This window comes from Pteronotus mesoamericanus, unplaced genomic scaffold, assembly GCF_021234165.1.
Source record: "Pteronotus mesoamericanus isolate MK-2021 breed Mesoamerican mustached bat unplaced genomic scaffold, CSHL_Meso_final scaffold_174, whole genome shotgun sequence".
Taxonomy (NCBI): Eukaryota; Metazoa; Chordata; class Mammalia; order Chiroptera; family Mormoopidae; genus Pteronotus; species Pteronotus mesoamericanus.
The window spans coordinates 5,334,220-5,354,071 of NW_026555309.1; the positions used below are offsets into that span (position 1 = coordinate 5,334,220).

The 19,852-nt window shown below is 39.1% G+C and overlaps 1 protein-coding gene across 1 annotated transcript in view; it reads right to left on the reverse strand.

Moving 5' to 3' along the window:
• Positions 1-10,149, reverse strand: part of GGH (gamma-glutamyl hydrolase) — a 29,250-nt gene extending 19,101 nt beyond the window's left edge. The window contains exons 1-3 of the mRNA XM_054590039.1: positions 9,965-10,149; positions 5,997-6,111; positions 2,028-2,078 (exon numbers count right to left, since the gene is read on the reverse strand). Of these exons, the coding sequence (XP_054446014.1) occupies positions 2,028-2,078; positions 5,997-6,111; positions 9,965-10,073 (275 nt within the window). The 5' untranslated portion in view covers positions 10,074-10,149. The remainder of the gene's footprint in view (positions 1-2,027; positions 2,079-5,996; positions 6,112-9,964) is intronic.
• Positions 10,150-19,852: the final 9,703 nt, after the last annotated feature.

The following is a 19,852-nucleotide window of genomic DNA, read 5'->3' on the forward strand; positions in this document are numbered from 1 at the left end:
AAAGAGGAAGTAACAAACATTTTATTTTATTTTATTCTACACATAAAGGTGACATATAGAAAAATATTTACTATGTTTTCATATCATCTTTTTAAATTACTATAAATTTTACATATTAGAACAGGTCTTGAAATAAGGATAGTCAAAAGAGATTATAAAAGATTAAGTGTATTCACATTTTGAGAATACTTAAATATGAACTTGAGATATGTGAAATTGCACTTTTGAGATGGTTGGTTCTACTATATTCAACTCCTTGAGTGAGCCAGGCTCAGAATTAGCCTGGAGAGCCAAAGGCGAGTAATTTTTGCTATTAGTAAAATCATAGTCTAATAGAAAGCATATAAACTATGAGGTGGAACGCCTGCCACAAAACCATGCAGAAAACCCTACAATTCAAAGTGGATTAATGAAGACTCATTAGCAGTTCCCTTTTCATTGACGCACTATTTAAAAAGCTGCCTCTGATCAAATTTAATGAGTTTACCCACACAGTCCTTTTCATAACATAAAGCCTGACTGTCCCTCTCAGCTGACAAACTCCTTCGAAGTCAGGCTCTGCCTTTTACCTCTGTGCACGCGCATAGCAGGATGAGGTCTGCTGCATCACAGCGCTCAGTAAAGAAGCTTCTGCGGTTGCACAGAGCACTGCCTGGGGCACATGTTGAGGTTCTATCGCATATTCTAGCCTGGACTTACTTATCTTTGTGCCAAAAGACTCTTTACATAATGGGCATTTTTAATGTTTTACTACATTTAACTGATTTTATAGTAAACATTAAACCAAATTGAACTGAAGACTGAGGGCAAAAGATTGTTTTGAACACAGCCGTTTTAAAAAGACAGTAGTAAATAAGCAGCTTTAAAAAGTTTTTTAAAAAAGGTCTTTTTATAAAAGCTTTACAGTGAAGTAGATTCCCTCCATCTCACTCCCAATCGGAAACAACCACTTCTAAAGTCGGCTGTGCTGACCTAACAGATATGTGTTACGCATACCTCCTCACCACCACCTTAGGAACCAAAGTAAGTGGGAGTATACTATACACACCATTCTTTGCTTACTTTGTATAATAATATCACATTGCTCAGGTAACAACAGTCATCCGAAGAAGCATCTGCAGATATCCTCATTTTTAATCTGTCATAACAGTCCAACATACCCAGTCTTCTTTATTTACCCAATTCCCAACCAGTGGACTCACGGGTGGCTTGGAAACTGAGTCTATTTCAAACAGTACAATGCATACTGTTTGGACCCAACTCTTCACACGTGGTGGTGGGGAGATACATTTGTAAAATAAAATTACTTGTGAAGGATTTCCTGGCTCAAAGGGTTAGTGAATTTTTAATTTCAATAGTTATTGCAAAACTGCCTCCAAAGAGACCATATAACTTACACATCCCTAAGTATGAGAATACTTACTTGTTTCCTCACACCTTCACCATACAATATTAGCAAATTTTCTGATCTTTGCCAACTTGATAGTTTTTAAAAAGGGTTTTTAATTGCTATAATTAGCTTTCTTTTAATTATGAGTAATGTTGAGCGTTTTTTCATATTATTGAAAACTGTTTTTCTTATGAGCTAATCAATCATCTTTTGTGGTAATGTCAGAGGACATACAACTTTTTCCCAAGTTCTCTGCAAATTACCTTCCAAAGAGAACCAATTAATATCCTTAAGCTTAGGACTTACAAATTCCCTAGGCAAGCAGTATGCCATGCCATTCAAAGTGGCTCCAAAATATTTAAGACATTTTCTTCTTTAAAATATTAAAGAAAAACTATGTCACACATTAAAAAAAGTCATGTAGATCTACTTTGTAACACTTATTTCCTAATCTTTCTTCTCTGTAGGATTTTTACATTTCTCAACAAAATAATTCTTATAAAAGAACTCAGAAAACCAATGGGACACCACTATAAGACAGTTACACAGAAACACGTGGAATATTTATTTGCACTTTCTGGCAAGAGCAGACTACATAGACCTCACACACTGTATCAGGCCAGTGCTGCCGACTTACCCATTAATAGATTGGAAAAGCTTTTCATATTCTTCATTTGTAAGATCAGGCCTGAAAACAAGAAAAACAGTAACAAAACATTTATTTCCCAAACCTAAGAAAACAGTCAGGCTCTAAAGGAAGTTACTACATTAATTTTTAAAAGCCAGATCAAAAATAATTCTTAAATTCTAGATAATATTACCGCTCTACCTCTCCAGAGGCATCTTTTCAAACTGCATGAAAACCACATAATTAATCCTTGATTTGCTAGTCAGACTAATAAACATGTTTTTCTGTGGTCTAATATAATTTAATATTGTAAAGTATATGTTCATATGCAAAATATTAAAAGCCATGAGGTTTGGAGATACAGAGAACAAATCAATGGTTGCCAGATGAGAGGGGGTTGGGAGGCTGGGTGAGAGTGTACAAATAGCTATATATAAGAACAGTCACAGGGATGTAAGCACCACATTGGGAATATAGTCAATATCGTAATAACTATATATGATGTCAGAAGGGTACTAACTAGACTTATAAGGGATCACTTCAAAGTTATATAAATGCCTAATCACTGCTGTACACCTGAAACTAATATAATATTGTAGATTATCAACAGTAGTTAAAAATGAAAAAAATTATTCTTTAAAAAAATGAGACTTAAGCACTGGTAATTTCTCTGCTAGCCAATTAGTATTTTTATGTAAAGTCTAAATGAAGAGATTTATAAACATACCTATCTTAACTACAGGCAGCTTTGGCAGATAAAAACAATACATAAAAAAGCCATGTCCCTGACTCACTCAACCCTCACCATCAAGTGCAAAGGTCTGGGGACTACTGTGTATTCAAAAGTCAGAAGAGTTGAGATCTAGGGACGGACTACCCGCCGATCACTGCAGACTGGCCTAATCTGCCAGGTAATTATTCTGAGGCTCCCTCATCAAATACCCCATGAAGACCTCCTAACAAATCACTGTGTTACTGATGCTTTTATTCCCTTCTCTAGAAAAGATGGATGGGATTAATCTGTGACAATTGGTTACAGCTTTTAATTAAGTCACAGCAAGATGGATTTGCTCTTCCAGAAGGTCAACAAAATGCAAGAACAAGGGAAGAGAGCATCCTGTTCATGAAACCCCTCCATTTAGCAGTCTAATCGTTCTGCAAAAGAACCACAAGGCATAATTCCCTCTCAGCCTGCCACAAAAGAAGTACACTGATGATCAAATATCAACCACAGCCCATTTTGGCCCCAGGGATGTTTTAGGAGGAGTCAGAGCACCTCTGACATTATTAAGTAGACACCTCTGATGCTCTGAACTCGGCTGTGCTTAGCCAGCAAACCCTCTGGGCTCTCCTCTAAGTCTAAAAGAGCTTTGCACGCTCAGTTCTGTTTGGAATTTATAATAATCCTTCTGGCAGACAGCCACTCTCTTACATGGAGAAAAGGTGGGTGGGGCCCTGACTTGAGAAGCGGCAGCAGGAAGAAATGTGAATTTTCCTGTTTCCAGTATTCTGCTAGTTCAATCTGCCCAAATTGTGCCAACAAAAAAGGGAACCATTCAGGACCCAGGAGCTTCCCCATGGACATTTAAACCAGGATGGGCAACCACCACCATCAGGAAACAATGGATTTAAGACCACTCAGCGGCACCGCGGGGACCCCCGACAGCTAGCGGTGCAGGCCAGTTTCACTCATTCCATTAACTCTAAATAAATGGCTCCCACATTGTCCATGACTGAATTTCTGACCCCTACTTTTCACTATTAAGGGCCTTAATTGTTGAATGTTGGGGGAGGGGACTGTCACAAACTCAAGTGCCTCGGAGTCCTGCCAGGGAAAACTGGCCAGGTCACATGCTTTGAACGCAGACGCGATCTGCATGTTGTCAGACTTCCTTGAAGCAAAAGAACCTCTCAATAATTCACTCTCTCTTTAACTACAAGAACTCAGTTGAAGCCTGGTAATGATGACAAATGACACAGCATGAAAAGGAGTGACAGGCATTGTCGCCAGTGAAGAGCACTTGCTCCATTTCAAATCAGCCCCAGGTAACTTTCTTTAAAACAAAAAAAGAGAGAGAGGGACCAGAAGTTCACACTTTTATGAAGTCTTCTGATTTGTAAATGTTTAAAATATTTTAAAATACTGTGTGAACAAGACACATTTTTGAGCCAAAAGCAGCCCTACAGGTCGCCACACACTCCCCTCAGGAGGAGGATGCTCTGTGGGTCCCCCTGGTCCCACAGGAGAATGTATGATGGCCTGAGAGCACCAGGCACAGAGAGAGAGGTGGCAGAAAGAAGGCCGAAGAAGACCACAGACAAACTTCTTTACCTATTCCAGACTTTTGTCTACATTTCCCATCCTACTCCTTTTCCCTTCTAAACTGCAGAAGTTGGCTCCCAGCATCCAAAATGCAAAAATGAACCCAGCATCATCAGTGTGGTCCTCTGTCTCACTCTACAATAGGTAACCCTTCTCAGGTTACTCTGGGAATTTAACTGCCATGTATTACATTATTTTTATAGGATCCTATGATTCTAACTACCAGCAAGTAGTTTAAAATGAACTTTGGGAACCCAGCCTGAAAATCAACCTCTATGTTGACAGTCACATTTTCAGTGTCTCTGTCATACATACCAGTATTTGGTGAATCATCAATTTCAAAACTTCCCCAGTTTCAAAACTTCTGTCTTTCCCTTCTATTTCTTCATGTGCCCTTTTTTCAACTAGTCATCCACATGTGGGGTGTTTTTTTTTAAATAACATTTACCTATCGATCCTACAACCACTGGTCTAAGAGAATCCCTCATCACTTCACAGTTAACCTACTACAACAGTCTCTGAGCTGGTACGCCTGCCTTCTGTCTCTCCTACTTCCCATCCATGCTATCAGCACTAATGTCCTAAAAGAACAGCTTGCACAAAATGCTTCTATAATGAAAACACTGCAACACTGCTCTGAAGAATCTCTGGAACCTATTCCTCAGCTCTACAACTCTGGTGTTATCTTGGTTCCAAGTAAGATTTCACTTGAAAAATTAGATCTGCTACTAAGGAAAGAATTAAAAGACTAATGTCAAAAGCAAATGTTCACCTTGGGGTAGAGACAGCCAAATGTAAAAGAACAAGCAAAAAAGACAATCCTTAGGAAGCAGAACATAAAACCACTTTGTGGTATAATTCTCTAAAGTGTAATATTTGCATTTTGATTACTCATGTTCCATTTGAACCATATTTTGGGGTATAGTTTTCCTAATGCAGAATTATTTACAAAAGTATGTTGCCCTGAGCAAAAAGTTGTATTTTATGTGTGAAATCACCTATAATGGATTAGATGGTGCTGCTGGAAGCTTCTAAAATACCCTTATTTTGGCTAATATTATTAATACTTACAAGGTTTTGTTTGTTAAAAAAATTCAACCCTTTCCAAATCAATATATGACACCAATCATTTTATTCTTACTAGGCCATTATACCACAAAACTAATATAGCTCTTTTGAAATTAAAATACCCGTGACTAATACTGAAGCAAAACTGCCGTATTGGTCATTTACAAGTCTTTAAAGTAGAATGTGAAGGTATTTCAAAAATCATCCTCGAAATTTCCTTTATGCCCTTAACTGTACCCTTATGCTAATATTACAAAATAAAGCTGGTAAAGTTATAGATTCTTTTCCTCCATTACTTTCATGATGTCTAATGAGGACCACCTTTTGGGGGATAAAGGGAACTATCACCTCTTCTCTATCTAACGCATATGACATACCTCTAAAGATGTTATAAACATAGCTTCATCCTTTAAACAATTTAGTGACAGACTTTAAGCCTCAGATCTGTGGCAAAAATCACATGCAACGTCACCACACTTAAAAGATGTAATCAAAAGAGAGAGCATTAATTTTAGAGATAAAAGCTAATTTTAAAAGTAAAACAGCAGTTTTTTTATTTATACAATGTAAAAAATATTGAATCATACCTTACTGGTACAACTCTTGCACCTGCAGACTCCAGATACTTTACATAGGATGCTGCGATATAGTATTTTCCCAAGTTTTTCATTGCCTTAGTAGAGCACTCTTGCATTAATACGCCTAAATTACAGAAAAAAGGGGAAAAAAGAGAAATTTTAGTTTCAATCAATTTCCTTTTTACCTGCTCAGAAACTAAGATACCACAGTAAAAATATCACTACAGTAGTCACCTCTTATCCAACGTTTAACTTTGTGAGGTTTTAGCTACCCCAGTGACCTGTGGTCTGAAAACATTAAATGGAAAATTCTAGAAATAAACAATAAGTTTTATACTGCCTACTGGTCTGAGAAGTGTGATGAAATCTTGAGCTGTCCTACTCCATCCCACCCCAGACATGAATCCATCCTTTTGTCCAGCATCTCCAAGCTGTAGATGCTCCCTGACCAGCAAGTCACTTAGTAGCTGTCTCAGTTAGTAGATTGACTGTACAGTATTGCAGTGCTTGTGTTCAAGTAACGCTTATTTTACCTAATAAAGGCCCTAAAATGCGAGAACAGTGCTGGCAATTCAAACATGGCAAAGAGAAGCTCTGAAGTGCTTCCTTAAGTAGAAAAAAGCTGAGTGGAGTACAATGCAATATTCTGAGAGACACCACATTCACGTAACTTTTATTACAGCACACAGTTGTTTCTTGGACATGGATTTGAACTGCATGGGCCCACTAACATAAGGCTTTTTTTCAATAAACACACGCTCAGCCCTCTTTATCCCCACACTCACAGGTTGAACCAACCACAGATGCAGAGGGCCAACTGGAGTTATATGTGAATTTTCGGCTGCATAGGACAACTGTATTGTTTACAACTATTTTATTGTAAGTTATTTTTGCTAATCTCTTACTGTGCCTAATTTATAAATTAAACTTTATCCTAGGTATACATGTATATGAAAAAAAACAACAGTATATGTAGGGTTCAGTACTACCCACGGTTTCAGGTATCCACTGGGGGTCTTGGAATGTATCTCCCAAAGATACAGGGGTACTACTGTGCTTTACTCACTTAATTCACAGAATTAAATACAAAGCTTCTCCTGCAAGTACACAGACTTTGGGAAAGAAGTAGTGGAAGCTGATCTGAGCTTTAAGTAGCCTTCTCTCTCTGCTCTCATCTGGGAGGCCAAATAAGCCCCTAAAGCAGGGGTACAATCGCACCAGCCTCAGACCTAAAACAGATCTCAGAGTTACACACAGATCCTTAAATCTAGTAGGAGGCCTCTCCCTTCCCCCACACACTCGAAGACACACTGTTTCCTTGACAACAAAGCAAGACTGGAAATATCTTCCGTCCACCTCTCTCCAACATCAGAAAAACGACCTCAGGCCAAGCAGCATCCCCCGAGGCTATTATAATAGCTTCCTAAAAGGTCTCTCCACATCCTTTCTTAAACAACACCCACCATCTCCAACCAGTTCTCCACATGCAAAGAAATCTGATCATATCAACATTCATTCAACACTCATCCATTCATTCATTTATTCACTTGGTATATATTTCTGAATCAGACTATATACCAAGCACTGAGCTAGCTGGGGCAGACACATAAGTGAATAAAACAAAAATCACTGCCCTGTGGACTTTAATGCTAGCATGTGGGAGGGAGTGGGGAGGAAATGTACAATAAATAAGATAAAAAGGTAAAATATATACTGTGTTGGCTGGTGGTAAGTGGTAGGGAGAAAAGTAATGCAGAGGAAGAAGCTGTGTGTTTGGGGGTGGGTGTGTCCCATCTATAGACAGAAAGGGAGTATCTTAAATACGCTTGCCAGGCAAGTTGTATTTAAGACAGTTGGCCCTCTGCATCTGTGGTTGGTTCAACCTGTGAGTGTGGGGATATAGAGGGCCAAGTGTATGTTTATTGAAAAAAAGCCATATGTAAGTGGGCCCATGCAGTTCAAATCCTTGTTCAAGAACCTGAGAAGACAGAACATGACATTTGATCCAGGAGTTCAGAGTGGTGACGTAACCAGCCCTATGCCAATATCTGGAGGAAGAGATATCCAGGGTGAAGGAACAGCAAATGCATAGGTTCTGAGTCAGGTGCCTGTGTATGTGCCTGTCACATTGCAAGGAGTCCATAAGACCAGAGCCCTGCATAAGCAAGGGGAAAAAGCAATACAAAATGAGATCATTGAAAATGAGAGATAACAAATCAGCAGGGCGTACCTTCTTGCTTAAGCACTTCAATGGGTTCCAAAACTTTCATAAACATTACAAGACCCTGTGTGTGCTCTGCCCCACCTGTCTCCCTGGCTGCCTCTTACAACTGAAATTTCAGCCTCATCAGGGTACCCGGTCACATCAAAACACATCTATCTGAAGAGTACACCTGTGCCCATGCCAGTCACTACTCCACCATTTGGAATGCCTTCCATGACTGTGCAGGCCACATGAGACATCATTCCCTATTCCCAACTTCTTAGGACATCTGGCATTTTATCAGGCACTGAGTTAACATATACCAAATGCCAAAATGTGTTCAGTAAGGTGGTTTTTCTCCCCATGGATCAGTAAGATCATCCTGACTGGAGAAAATGAAATTTGGTAGAGAAAGATTTAGGGAGTGTCATAGGAAATGGAGGGATACAGGGCAGGCAGAGGTCAGGGGCCACAAAGGAGGCTTGGGACATGTGAACACAAGGTACCAGAAAAGAGAAAAGTATGTACATGAGAGACAGCAGGTAAGTTCCACCAGCTTATGCCCCTTCCATTGCCCCACACATACTCACCTTTCTGTCTTGGGAAAAGAGCCCAGGCTATATTCCCAGCCCCTCAAAATAAGACCAAAATGTCACACATACTTTAAAGCCATCTCACAATTTTTGTGGCTTCCTTGTTTTTGAATCATTTGCACTTCCTAACTTAATGCTTTGCACATAGTAGGTGTTCAGTTAACTATTTTGTCTTAATTGATCAGGTTGCCCAAAAGCATACTCACTTTTTCTATATTCGACCCTGGACTACCACTGTTTCTAAGAAAATGAAAAGAAATTCCCTCCTCTTTCCTTATTTCCTCTTCTGTGCACCCACAATTCCCAGCACACTACACAGAATTATATTTTGAATTAATTCTCCTTGGAGAATATAACTTCTATTTTAAAAAGCTATGAAATAAGATGTTATGTTGATACACAACCAACCCATTTGAAAACTGGGCACTACCAATATAAATGAAAACATGCTCATCTACTTTGTATTTAGTTACAAAATACAGTTCGTATCTTAGTGGAAGGAAAAACAGTATAAATGGCATAATGTTAAAGCAAAAATAAAACCAATCTTAATTATCAACATAAATTACTTCTGGAAATTTTAATTCCAGGCTCACTTCCCCTGGGTAGCTTCCCCTGCCCTGTCTCAAATGTCTGTTATAGCAGGGCAAACGGGTTTTACTCTTTTTAAAAGATAAATTTGTTGGAAACAAAAAATTACATGCTTCATTTTAACACCAAACAGAATTAACATTAGGATCATACTAGCCACTGCTGCCCTCCACTGCTCAAGAACGCAAAGTCCAAGGCACATACCATAATTTCTTGAGTACCTGGTCAACTCGATTTTTATATGTACAATGCATTGTACCTTGAAATATGTCCTACCAGTGAAATCCTAATAAATATAATGCATGTACAGAACTTGTTTAATTAGTGGAAATTCCTCTCTGTGTGCAAAGAACAAGTAAACCTTCAAGGTTCTTCGGAGCTCCCTCCTCCCTCCCAACTCCAAAGCCATCACTGAGGCATCAGCTGTGTTTCAGCAGGACTCAAACCGGGTCTCTCTGCGGTTTTTGTGCTGTGCACGTGGCTACACATCGCACCTCAGTTCTTAGGTGTTCCCCAGACCAGATCACTGGCTGAAGCTCGCAGCAGGAGGTGCCAAGGGCCGACACCGGCCCCCCGCCCTTCCTTCTTACCGATGATGGGCTTCTCGGTGTTGGAGGCACGGGAAGCGTACAGACGGGGGCTCGCCGCCACGCACAGCAGTAGGCCCAGCAAGGACAGCAGGCGGCTGAGGCTGGCCATGGCGCTGGCTGCCTCCCGCCGTCTTTCAAAGGCACTGCGGGCGGGTTGCAAGCAGCTGCGACTACAGGTCCTCCGGCGGCTCGCGGGCGTCCCGCACAGAGTGGCACTCCACCTCCACCGCGGGGCACTATGGGAAATGCAGTCCCGCCGCGCCCGTGCACTGCGGCTGCGGGGCGGGGGCGGGTGGCTCCGGGGGCGTGGTCGCTGCGCTGGCCGCCAGGCTGAGCAACGTTCCTGCGAGGTAGCGACTCGCACGCCCGCTGGGCAGCCCTTGCAGAGGCACCGAAAACGGCTGGGTGGGCACGGGGTGGTCTCCGTATCCTCGGATCTTCCCTCTCAACTGTTAAACGACGTGACAGAGTCACCTGCAACTAAGCTGGGGCCCCCAGACCGAGCCCTGGAAAAGGATCCTTGGGTCCCGGCTGGACCCTGTCTGGTAACCAGGCTGCAGGGGAGGTTGGAAGGAGATTCTACAAAGCGACTGAGACCTTTGCGCCAACCATAGCTCCTGCCCAAAAGGCCAGAGCTTTTGCGTTAGGAGTGCTGACAGCCTCGCGGACACCGCGGCGTTGGATATAAGGATAGGCAGTGACTCCGCAGGTGATTTCCACATCCTGCTATTTCTTTGTAGGGTTGAGGCATCTGGAGGAAGGAAGTACCGCGAAAGGGAAGGTAGATGGCCGGGCACGAGTTCCAATTCGCATCGCCTCACTTCAGAACTGGATCAAGGAAGGACGGACTCCTGGTATACCCTGCAAAGTGGCAAGTCCACGCCAAGCCCTCAGAAGACGCTTATTGACGTCACTGTTAGTGCCAACCGCAGACTTTGTCCTATGAAAGAGAGGCAGGCATGATGGCTTTGGTTCCAGTTCATTAAAAGTATTTTGAGGGTTCTGTTTAAAATTTTAAAAGAGATGTGGAATCACTCTTTTCATGGGGAGTAGGAACCTTTTCCTCTGTGTGTGAAAACCTAGGTGTATAGATGCGGATGGTATAAGGTGGAACTTTCCACCTATAAGGCCCAAATTAAATTCAGAATAAAATTGAAGAAGTGGATTTGAAAATCTACTCAATCACTACTAAGTACTGAAGATGCAAAAATGAATTGGACAATGTCATTTTCACAAGAAGTTTACAGTTTAGTACAGAAAAAAAGTAGAGAACATGACTTAAGGAAAGAATAAGAGCATAGTTTTGGCATATTTCAAGAAGAGTGAATGCAATAAGTAGTCTGGTTTGACAAGAAAATAATGCTTCTGTAGAAGGGTGTGGTTAGAGACAAGGCCAAAGAATGTGTGGTGAAAGGCCTTATCTAACCAGCTGGTTTTGAACTTAACTGAATAGACAAGGAACCTTTGTAAATACATATTTGTGATTGTGGAGGACAAATCCACATAGAAAAAAATTAAGTTATTACCTGGTATTATACACGAAAATAAACTCCAGGTGACTAAAAAATGTAAATGTGAAAGGCAAAATAATATACTTTGATAAGAAAATACAGAAGTGTATATTCATGGTGCTCAAAGGATTAAAAATACAAATGTTAGTGGGAAAAAGTGATAGGTTTAATGATACAATTTTAAAACCTCTATATAACTTTAATCAAAATTAAGGCACAAACTTGGAAAACATGATTACAAAATATAGAGTTTCAAAAGTGTTCATTTCTAGAATATGCAAAGAACTAAGAAAACAATAATCCAATATAAAAATGGAGAAAGAATATGAAGACAAAGTAAACCTTCATTAATCATCAGGAAAATGCACATTAAGATAATATGTCACATCCATCAGATTTTCAAAAATGTAAACCTTAATTATAAGAAGGGTATAGAAAAATGAGAATTCTCTTAACACTGCTGGTAGAGCTGTAAATTATTACAACCATTTTGATAGCAATTAGGCAACTCCTGGTAAAGATGGAGATGCGCATATTCTGTAACCCAGCAACTTTTGGTATATGTAGGTATCCTAGAGAAATGCTTGCATGTGTGAACAAATTTATGCAGGAATATTCTTTGCAGAATTTTTTTAATAGTGAAATACTAAATGCAATGTAAATGACCATAAATAAGAGAATGAGTAAATAAATTATATAATTAATAGACTACTGGAAAGCATGAAAATGAATGAATTGGAGCTGTTGATCAACAAAGTTCTATTAATAAGAGATAATATAGGTAAATTATGCTTGGGTCTAAAGAATAATGTCAACTGCCTAAACTAGAATCTCTCCACAGATCTTCAAAAAACCATTAGATGTGAAAGGAATACAAATGAAATTACACATGATCCATGCCTTCAGCAATAATAGGAGACAGAGGACACCACAAACTTCAAATTACTAGAAAATTATTACGTACCAAACTGCAGCCAAGATTCCCCCACTGCTGGAAGACTGGCTACTGAGAACTGGAGTGGCAAGTCTTCAGAGAATCGTTGAGAAAGAAAAAAGGAGAGTGGAAGATATAGACAAAGCACAGGCAAAATCAAACACTGAAAGAAAAATGTCAAACATGAAGGGCTGTAATACTGAACGCAGTCTGGACCTAGGTAGGTTATAGTACTAATAATAGGAAAGAGGCTTGAAAATGATTGGGACCAGAATTGGCAGCTTCAGGTAAGTATTGCTTCTAAGGAAGAGTCAGCTTCAATGACAAGGGAGTAGTGTCCCTTAAAGATATGGCACTGAAGGGAAAAAAGGATACAAGGGGAAAATTAAGGACCCAGTAAGAAACAAAAAGTATGCCAGCCACCCTTCCTCATCCCCGTATACACACCACTGTCACACAAAAACATCTCAAGAAATTGCACTTCACTCTGCTGGCAGAATAAAACACACCTTTCAGCCAGAATGGTGTCCACAAAAGGCCTATTTTGAGAAAATCAAATCAACACAATACAAAACTATTTCAAGAAGAAAACATACAAGGTGAATTATAACATTTTACCTAATGCAAATTCTTCCTCAAAAATATAAAACAAAAAGTTCCAAATAAAAATTGAATATCCTCAAACAAGCATAGGATAAATATGTGTATGTGTATACCAACCAAATATATGTCAGAAGTTCAAAACCTAAGAACAGAAATGAACAAAAATAGGAAGGAATGACACAGATGTTTGTCAAATCAGAAAAAAAAAAATGTGAAGGAAAATACAAAACAATCTCAGAAATGAAGGCTAAATTACCACTGTCCGTCCAAGGCAGAAAATATTCAAGGGGAACATTGATCAAAATCAGTGAACAAGGCAAGGAAACAATCAATGAAATGAAAATTACATAAAGAAGTAAAACAGATCAAGAGAAAGTGCTTACAATGGAAAATAAGCAGAAAAGATTCAACACATGTCTTGTTAGAGTCCTGGAACAAGAAAAAAACAAAGTAATGAAACAGGACCAGTGTTTATAACTACAATCTAAAAACTTTGTGTAAATGAGAGAAAAATGGTAAAAATTGACCTGAAATTATTAACTTAGTAAAATTATTGAACATTAAGGAAAAAAATAATTAAGACCATCAGACAAATAATCAATTTATTTAATAAGGTAAGAATACTTCAAGAGCAACATAAAAATTAAGGCAACAATGGAACATCATCTCAAGAAAAATTCAAGCAAACTCTTAGTCAATGATTCTATATGCAGCTGAACTGTACTTCAAGAATGAGGACTATAGAAACAGTTTTTTTTTAACATGCTGTACCTGAGGGAATACTGTTCTCACATACCCTTCCTGGAAAACCAACTAGAAAACACTTCATCTAAACAAGAAATGACTAGGAAATTTTATCAAAATAACTGATAGTGAGCATTTAATATATTTAATGGCAGAACTAAGACCAAAATGAGGGGAGAAACATGGGTCAAAGAATAAATATAAACATATGTTCTTCCAAGTAGAAAAAATAGAAGTTTAAAAATGAGCGAAACATGGAGAGAGTAAGGGAAAAATAAAAGATCATTGACTGTGTACAGGTATAGGTGAGAGTCAAAAAGTGCCATTGAAAAACTGAACAACCACACAGAAAAAGTTAAGAAAGGAGACATAAAGAGCATGAAAGAAGGTAAAAATACCTATACCTATACACATAGATATTAGATGGATAAGGAGATATAGAGATTTATTCTAGCACAGAGATACTACTGTAGGAAATAGAAATCAGTGAAGCTCTTTGTATTGTAATTATGTAAGACTGGCAAAAGAAATTGAGAAATATGAAGTACATGATTTGATTGTCCCATGGCACATGGGCTGAGTTCTAGGAAGCTGTTAGGAAAGGCAGAATGAAACATTCAACTGTCTTGCAGAGCTTAGGAACTCAAGTTCCATCAGAGGGAGAGAACCTGCAACAAACATAGCAGTTGTTCTCCTCCTCAAAAGATTTGCCAGATTTTGAATTACAGAGAGAAGGAACTAAGTTTTATATCTACATAAGAAAGAACAATCAAAGCTGAGAAAAAAAGAGAATGTCCTGGAAAGCAATCAAAAGCCCAAATAAACAAAAGATAAACTGAATCTTACTAAATTTGCATCCCAGCTCAATAACTGAATTGACTAGACTTGTTCTCTATGACAAAAGATGGGAAGAATTATCACTGATGAAAATATTACCTGAAACCTCCACAGTTAAATATAATGTCCAACAAACAATAAAATACTAAAATTCTGTAACAGTAATTTAAAAAGAAAAATAAATGAAAGAGCTATAGATAATCCCAATATTGCAGTTAGAAGACAAGGCTTTTATTTTAAGTAAAATGTGATTATTTAAGTAAAATTAAAAAAAAGATGGGCAAAATGGATGAGATATTTTCAGCAAATAATTGGAATCTATAAATATTTTTTAATTCTAATGTGTCTTAAGGATAATATCTTCTTGTTTTTTTTAACAATTCTAACTGCAAGACATTACACCATAAGAGGATCCCATTTTACTAGCTTGTTCCTAAAACTAAACACTATAAATTAGCTAACAAAAATAGCTAAACAAAAGCTTTATGATGAATTCTGCAAAACAAAAATCAAAAGCATGCACTTGGAGTAAAACAAATTGAATTTTTAAAAAGTCAGGGAGAGAGTAAAAGTCAAGTCACCATTGGAATTTCAAAGAAAGAAACAAAAACCACTAGAGCTAACAAAGAAAGCAAAACTTATACCTTGTCCTTCCCACTGTATTGGTATTAAAGGAGATCTGTTTAAGGATCACTTAAAACTCTCATGTTTATTACTAATAACTTATTTTTCTTAAATAATTCTAATATAGTATGATCATATCTGACTGGGCCTAGCATATATTTTTTCTCACCTTCATAAAGGAAAACCATTTATTCCCCTCTGTGAATAGACCTATTAGTTAACTGGATAGTCTCATTCTAATTTTACATTAATTATGGCCCTAAAAAACTTTATATCTGAGTTTCTCAAGCCATTGTTTTACTTAAGGGTCAGGCCAGGGTTTTCAAAACTGGCCACTTCCATATTCTTTATTGCCTGAAAGAAACCCACCAGCAACAATATTTGACTCCACATGTTCATGGGCCAGTTGTTGTTGGAAGCATTGCCAACTATCACGCAAGCACAGTCCTGGGTGCCGTTCTTTTAAATGGTATAACATATAGGTCTCTGGTCATCAACTGCTTGCAGATCACTCATGGCTTAACAATCAAATAGGTGTCTAGTTGCACCCTAGAATTTGCCTAGCCTCCTCAACTGTCCTGTTCAGACCTTTACATCCCCTCTTCTGCCCACATTTTTCATAAGCCTTAACATCCAGGACATTAGTGGTGGTGTAGAAAAGAATACTTGAGAATTAGTCCATGGATAGGAGTCTGAAGTGGCAAAAGGCACCATCATTACAACTGCTCTGATCTCACTCTATAGTTGGAAGAGGGTTTGAGAAGATTTCAGATGACTCATCTCTTCAAAGGGAGAGAGCAAACCACTTAAACCCCACTTAGGAACTCAACAGACCCCTAGAGGAAGAGGAAGAGGAAGAGGAGGAGATAACTGAATAAAGGTAGGATAACTGAATAAATGTGACAAACATCCAATCAGAAGTTTAATCAAGTCACTCTTTAGACCTCTATTTCCATTTAGTGAAACCAGTAAGGTTAGTGAAACAAGACATTCATTTCCAGGGGCAGCCAGCGGCTTATTAATCACAAAAGAAAGGGCTCTTCTCCTGTCTCTTCCTAGGCAGGGCTCTATTCACTAAAAGAGGGCCCAAACTACCAACCAGAAGAGAAACCTCAGCATTCCTTAGCTAAATCCTGTTCTAGTTAGTTCTTAGAGGTTCATAGGAGGGTGGAGAGAAGCTAATAGAAGCAAACCTCAACAGTTTTCTCTCATGACCCTACTGAGAAGGTGAAATAAATCATACTAGAACTTAGTAAAATGAGAGCAAAGAAAGTGGCTGGAATTTGGCCAGAGTCTCTACTGGAATGCTTGAAACCCAGTATTCCTTCACTAAAGTCAAGAAGAGGCATTTCTTTGAAAGTCCTTCACTTATTATGACATTCCCTAGATGGTAGAAAATTAATGTGGCTTGCCCAGAATCCAGAGGGAATATACGTAAGGGAACACAAGGATTTAAAGTAATTGAAAAATGAAAAATAAAATTTTAATTTGAAATTGTATAATGTTTTATGCAAATTAAAATAAATAAAAATAAGGATTAATAAAAGCTAAACTGCCCCCAAGTTTTTTATAAAGCATAAGAGTAGAAAGAAAACAAAAAATAACGTGGAGTTATCAATCCATGCCACGCTATTTCCATAATTTTTAAGGAGGATGGATTCTGGAGGAGACCTTTTGTTTTGCCAAGCCAGCAGGGTGGTTATCCATCTAGAGACACCCCAAAGAAGTGGGATATAATGAGGGAAGAGAAGAAAGAAGGGGAAGGTAGAATGAGCTTGGGCGAAAGACAAAGACTGTTAAAAGTTACATTGAGATTTTGCTGGGTGGTTTGTAATTTATCCCTCTTTCTATTTCTACATGAAAGCTGTACTAGAAGTCTATATTATTTATTAATATTTTATTGTGTATATGTACATATGTGTATATTGTACTTGTGTCAGATGTGAAATTTATGTCAACACAGTAACTGGGTAGGGGAAGTCAAGTAAAGGTGGTCCAGTTACATCTGTGTATCTATATAAAACATTCCTGTAGCAAAGGGCTGAATAGAGCTGAGGTTAAATGGTAGCCCACAGCTTTTTCTAGAAGTCTTCTGTTGATTCCACACAGACCACCTGCCTAATTGTCAGACAGTATTGGGGTAGCTTCTATCAAAAACAAAAACTGGGCAAGTAAAGAGATTGATGTTATTTTACTGTTGCAATATGGAAAGTTCCCCAGATCTGAATACCAGAGTTTCTCAATAGGGTGGTTTTGCCTTAGACTCTTGTGGAGAGTAATGAATATGTAGTATATTAGGAACTTGGAGTAGGGGTTGTTTTGCAAGCAGAAGATGTCTCAATCGGATATCTGAACAGGAAATGTTTTTCTTCGTAGTTAGCAAGTTTCAGGAAGGCAAAAAATTCTAATCTTAGGTAATCAATCATTACAAACAGTTCTAATCTTACCTAATCAATAATGAGATAAAGAGCAGGAAATTGGAGAGTCTGCACCTGGCTTTGTCAGCAGGTTTGAGCAAAAGAGAAAGTTCTACGTTGGTCTTTTCAAACAAACATAGTTTGTCTTAGAAGAATCTTTTAGAATAGGGTAATTTTCTGTGGAATTTTCATGAAGGTTCCTCAAAAGAGTCCACAAAGTCAGCATTTCTTGATGCCATCCTTGGAGAAATAGCTGAACCACTTGTTGTACTCTGATGGTGGCCTGGAACTGAGAAGAGTTCTAGAGACAAGGCATTTAATCAGAAGGATACATATAAGAACAAGCAGCAGAATGATACTAGAGTGTGTAGGAAGGAATAAAACCCAGGCTTGAGGCCTTACAGCCGCCCGTCTAGTGGAGTCCAGGAAATGAGCACGGAAAAGGTCCTCCCATAATGGGGTTAGGACTAGAATGGCAACAGGATACATTTTTTTGTTAGCAACTTGAGTGTTCTTGTTTATATGTAGAGGTCAGAGAAATTTGGGGGAACAAATACACAGCAGTTCCTTCCAAACACAGCTCATGTCCCCTCTCTGGAGTCTGAGATAAGATAGTCAGTAGAGGAGCACTTTGTGTTGAGTTTTTTGAAGTTCTTGGGTAAGAAAGTTTTTCTTTATTACATTGTTTACAGCAGGAATTTTCAACCTTTTGCATCTGTGGTGTTACTGTGGACTGTCAGTCGCGGGGGGGGAGTGGGACCATGTCGGGGCTGCACAGAGAACACAGGCCTGCCAGGATCCAAAGTTACCCCACAGACTCCAGCTGGCTTCCCCAGATGTGTGGGCACGTGTCCAGCATTGGGAGGTGGGCGAAGGGCTGTGGCACCTCCAGGCCTCCTGACGGCCGGCCCTGCGGCCCTCCTCCCCACTGGCCCTGACACCATAGACAGGGAGCAGTTGGGAGTCTCCCCTGTTGGACTGGATGGTGCAGGGGGAGGTTCTTACACTGAACGTGCCAAAGGTAGAAATGAATGGACAGGCCCCCGCACACCAAAACCTAGTTAGGTAATTGGATAGGAACAAAAGGCCTCCCCTCCCTATCCCTGTAAGAACCACAGACTTGAGCAGGAAGGGGGGATGGTCTTACAGACAGGAGTCCACCATTTTCCCATGGGGGCACCTGAATAGACCTCTTGCCTTTTGCTCCAGTACCTGCCTCACAAGTTTGACTTTCGCTGGCTCAGACAGCTAACACCCACTTGTGTGGTTTCAATGGCACACATAAACTAATGACTAAAGTTCTGCGACACACCAAACAATTTATTTTTTCCTGATCCAACAACAAAAAAAATAGGTATAATTTTGATTCACTTATACCAAATGGCAATTGTTATGTTGGTTGTTGTCATTTTTTCACTTGACAAACTAAGGAAAAAGAGGTCAGGGCCCCTGACTAAATAGTCAGGTATTGCACATTTTAAAAATTCTTGCAGCATACTCATTGAAAATCACTGGTTTACAGTAACAATCATCTCCTGGAAGATGTGAGAGTTTCAGCTCATTCTTGAGTAGCCCAGACTTCAGGTGTTACAGGCAAAAAGGTCACTCAGATGTGATCAGATGTAGCAATCAAGTCCTTAAAATCTCCTACCAAGCTCTCAGCTTCCCTTTAATGGTGCCATCAGATCCAGAATGCAGAGACATTTTGGTGTCACTCTCTACCTGTTCAGGAAACAGGTACTAGTGTAGTGTCAGGGCCAAAGATAGGCCTGGAAGAAGTTAGAGAGGAATTTAAATAGTTTAGGAAGCTGGTTGGACTACATACCTGAGAAGTACTGACAAGACGGTTAGATAACATGAGCCTGTCCAGTGTGCTAGGAGCTTCCAATAGGCTCTGTTTTGACAAGTGAAATACGTAGTTGTCATTTGAGGGAACTGAGAAGAGCGAATAATTCTTCACCAGATGGTTACCCTTTCTACCATAGGCTGTAAGGGGTATATCGCAATTAGAACTCTTCCATATGTAAAACTTTAGTGCCCTGAGATGGTAGCACCCCATGGAGGAGTTATTTAATATAACTAAGGATTCCATTTTCTGTGGGAAAATGATGAATAGTTAGGAGTTGTCATCAGTATATACAGACCTGGAACCTGCAAAAATTGCTGTGAAATTGCCCAATAAACATGACTTTTTCTAAAAATGCTCCAGTTTGGATAT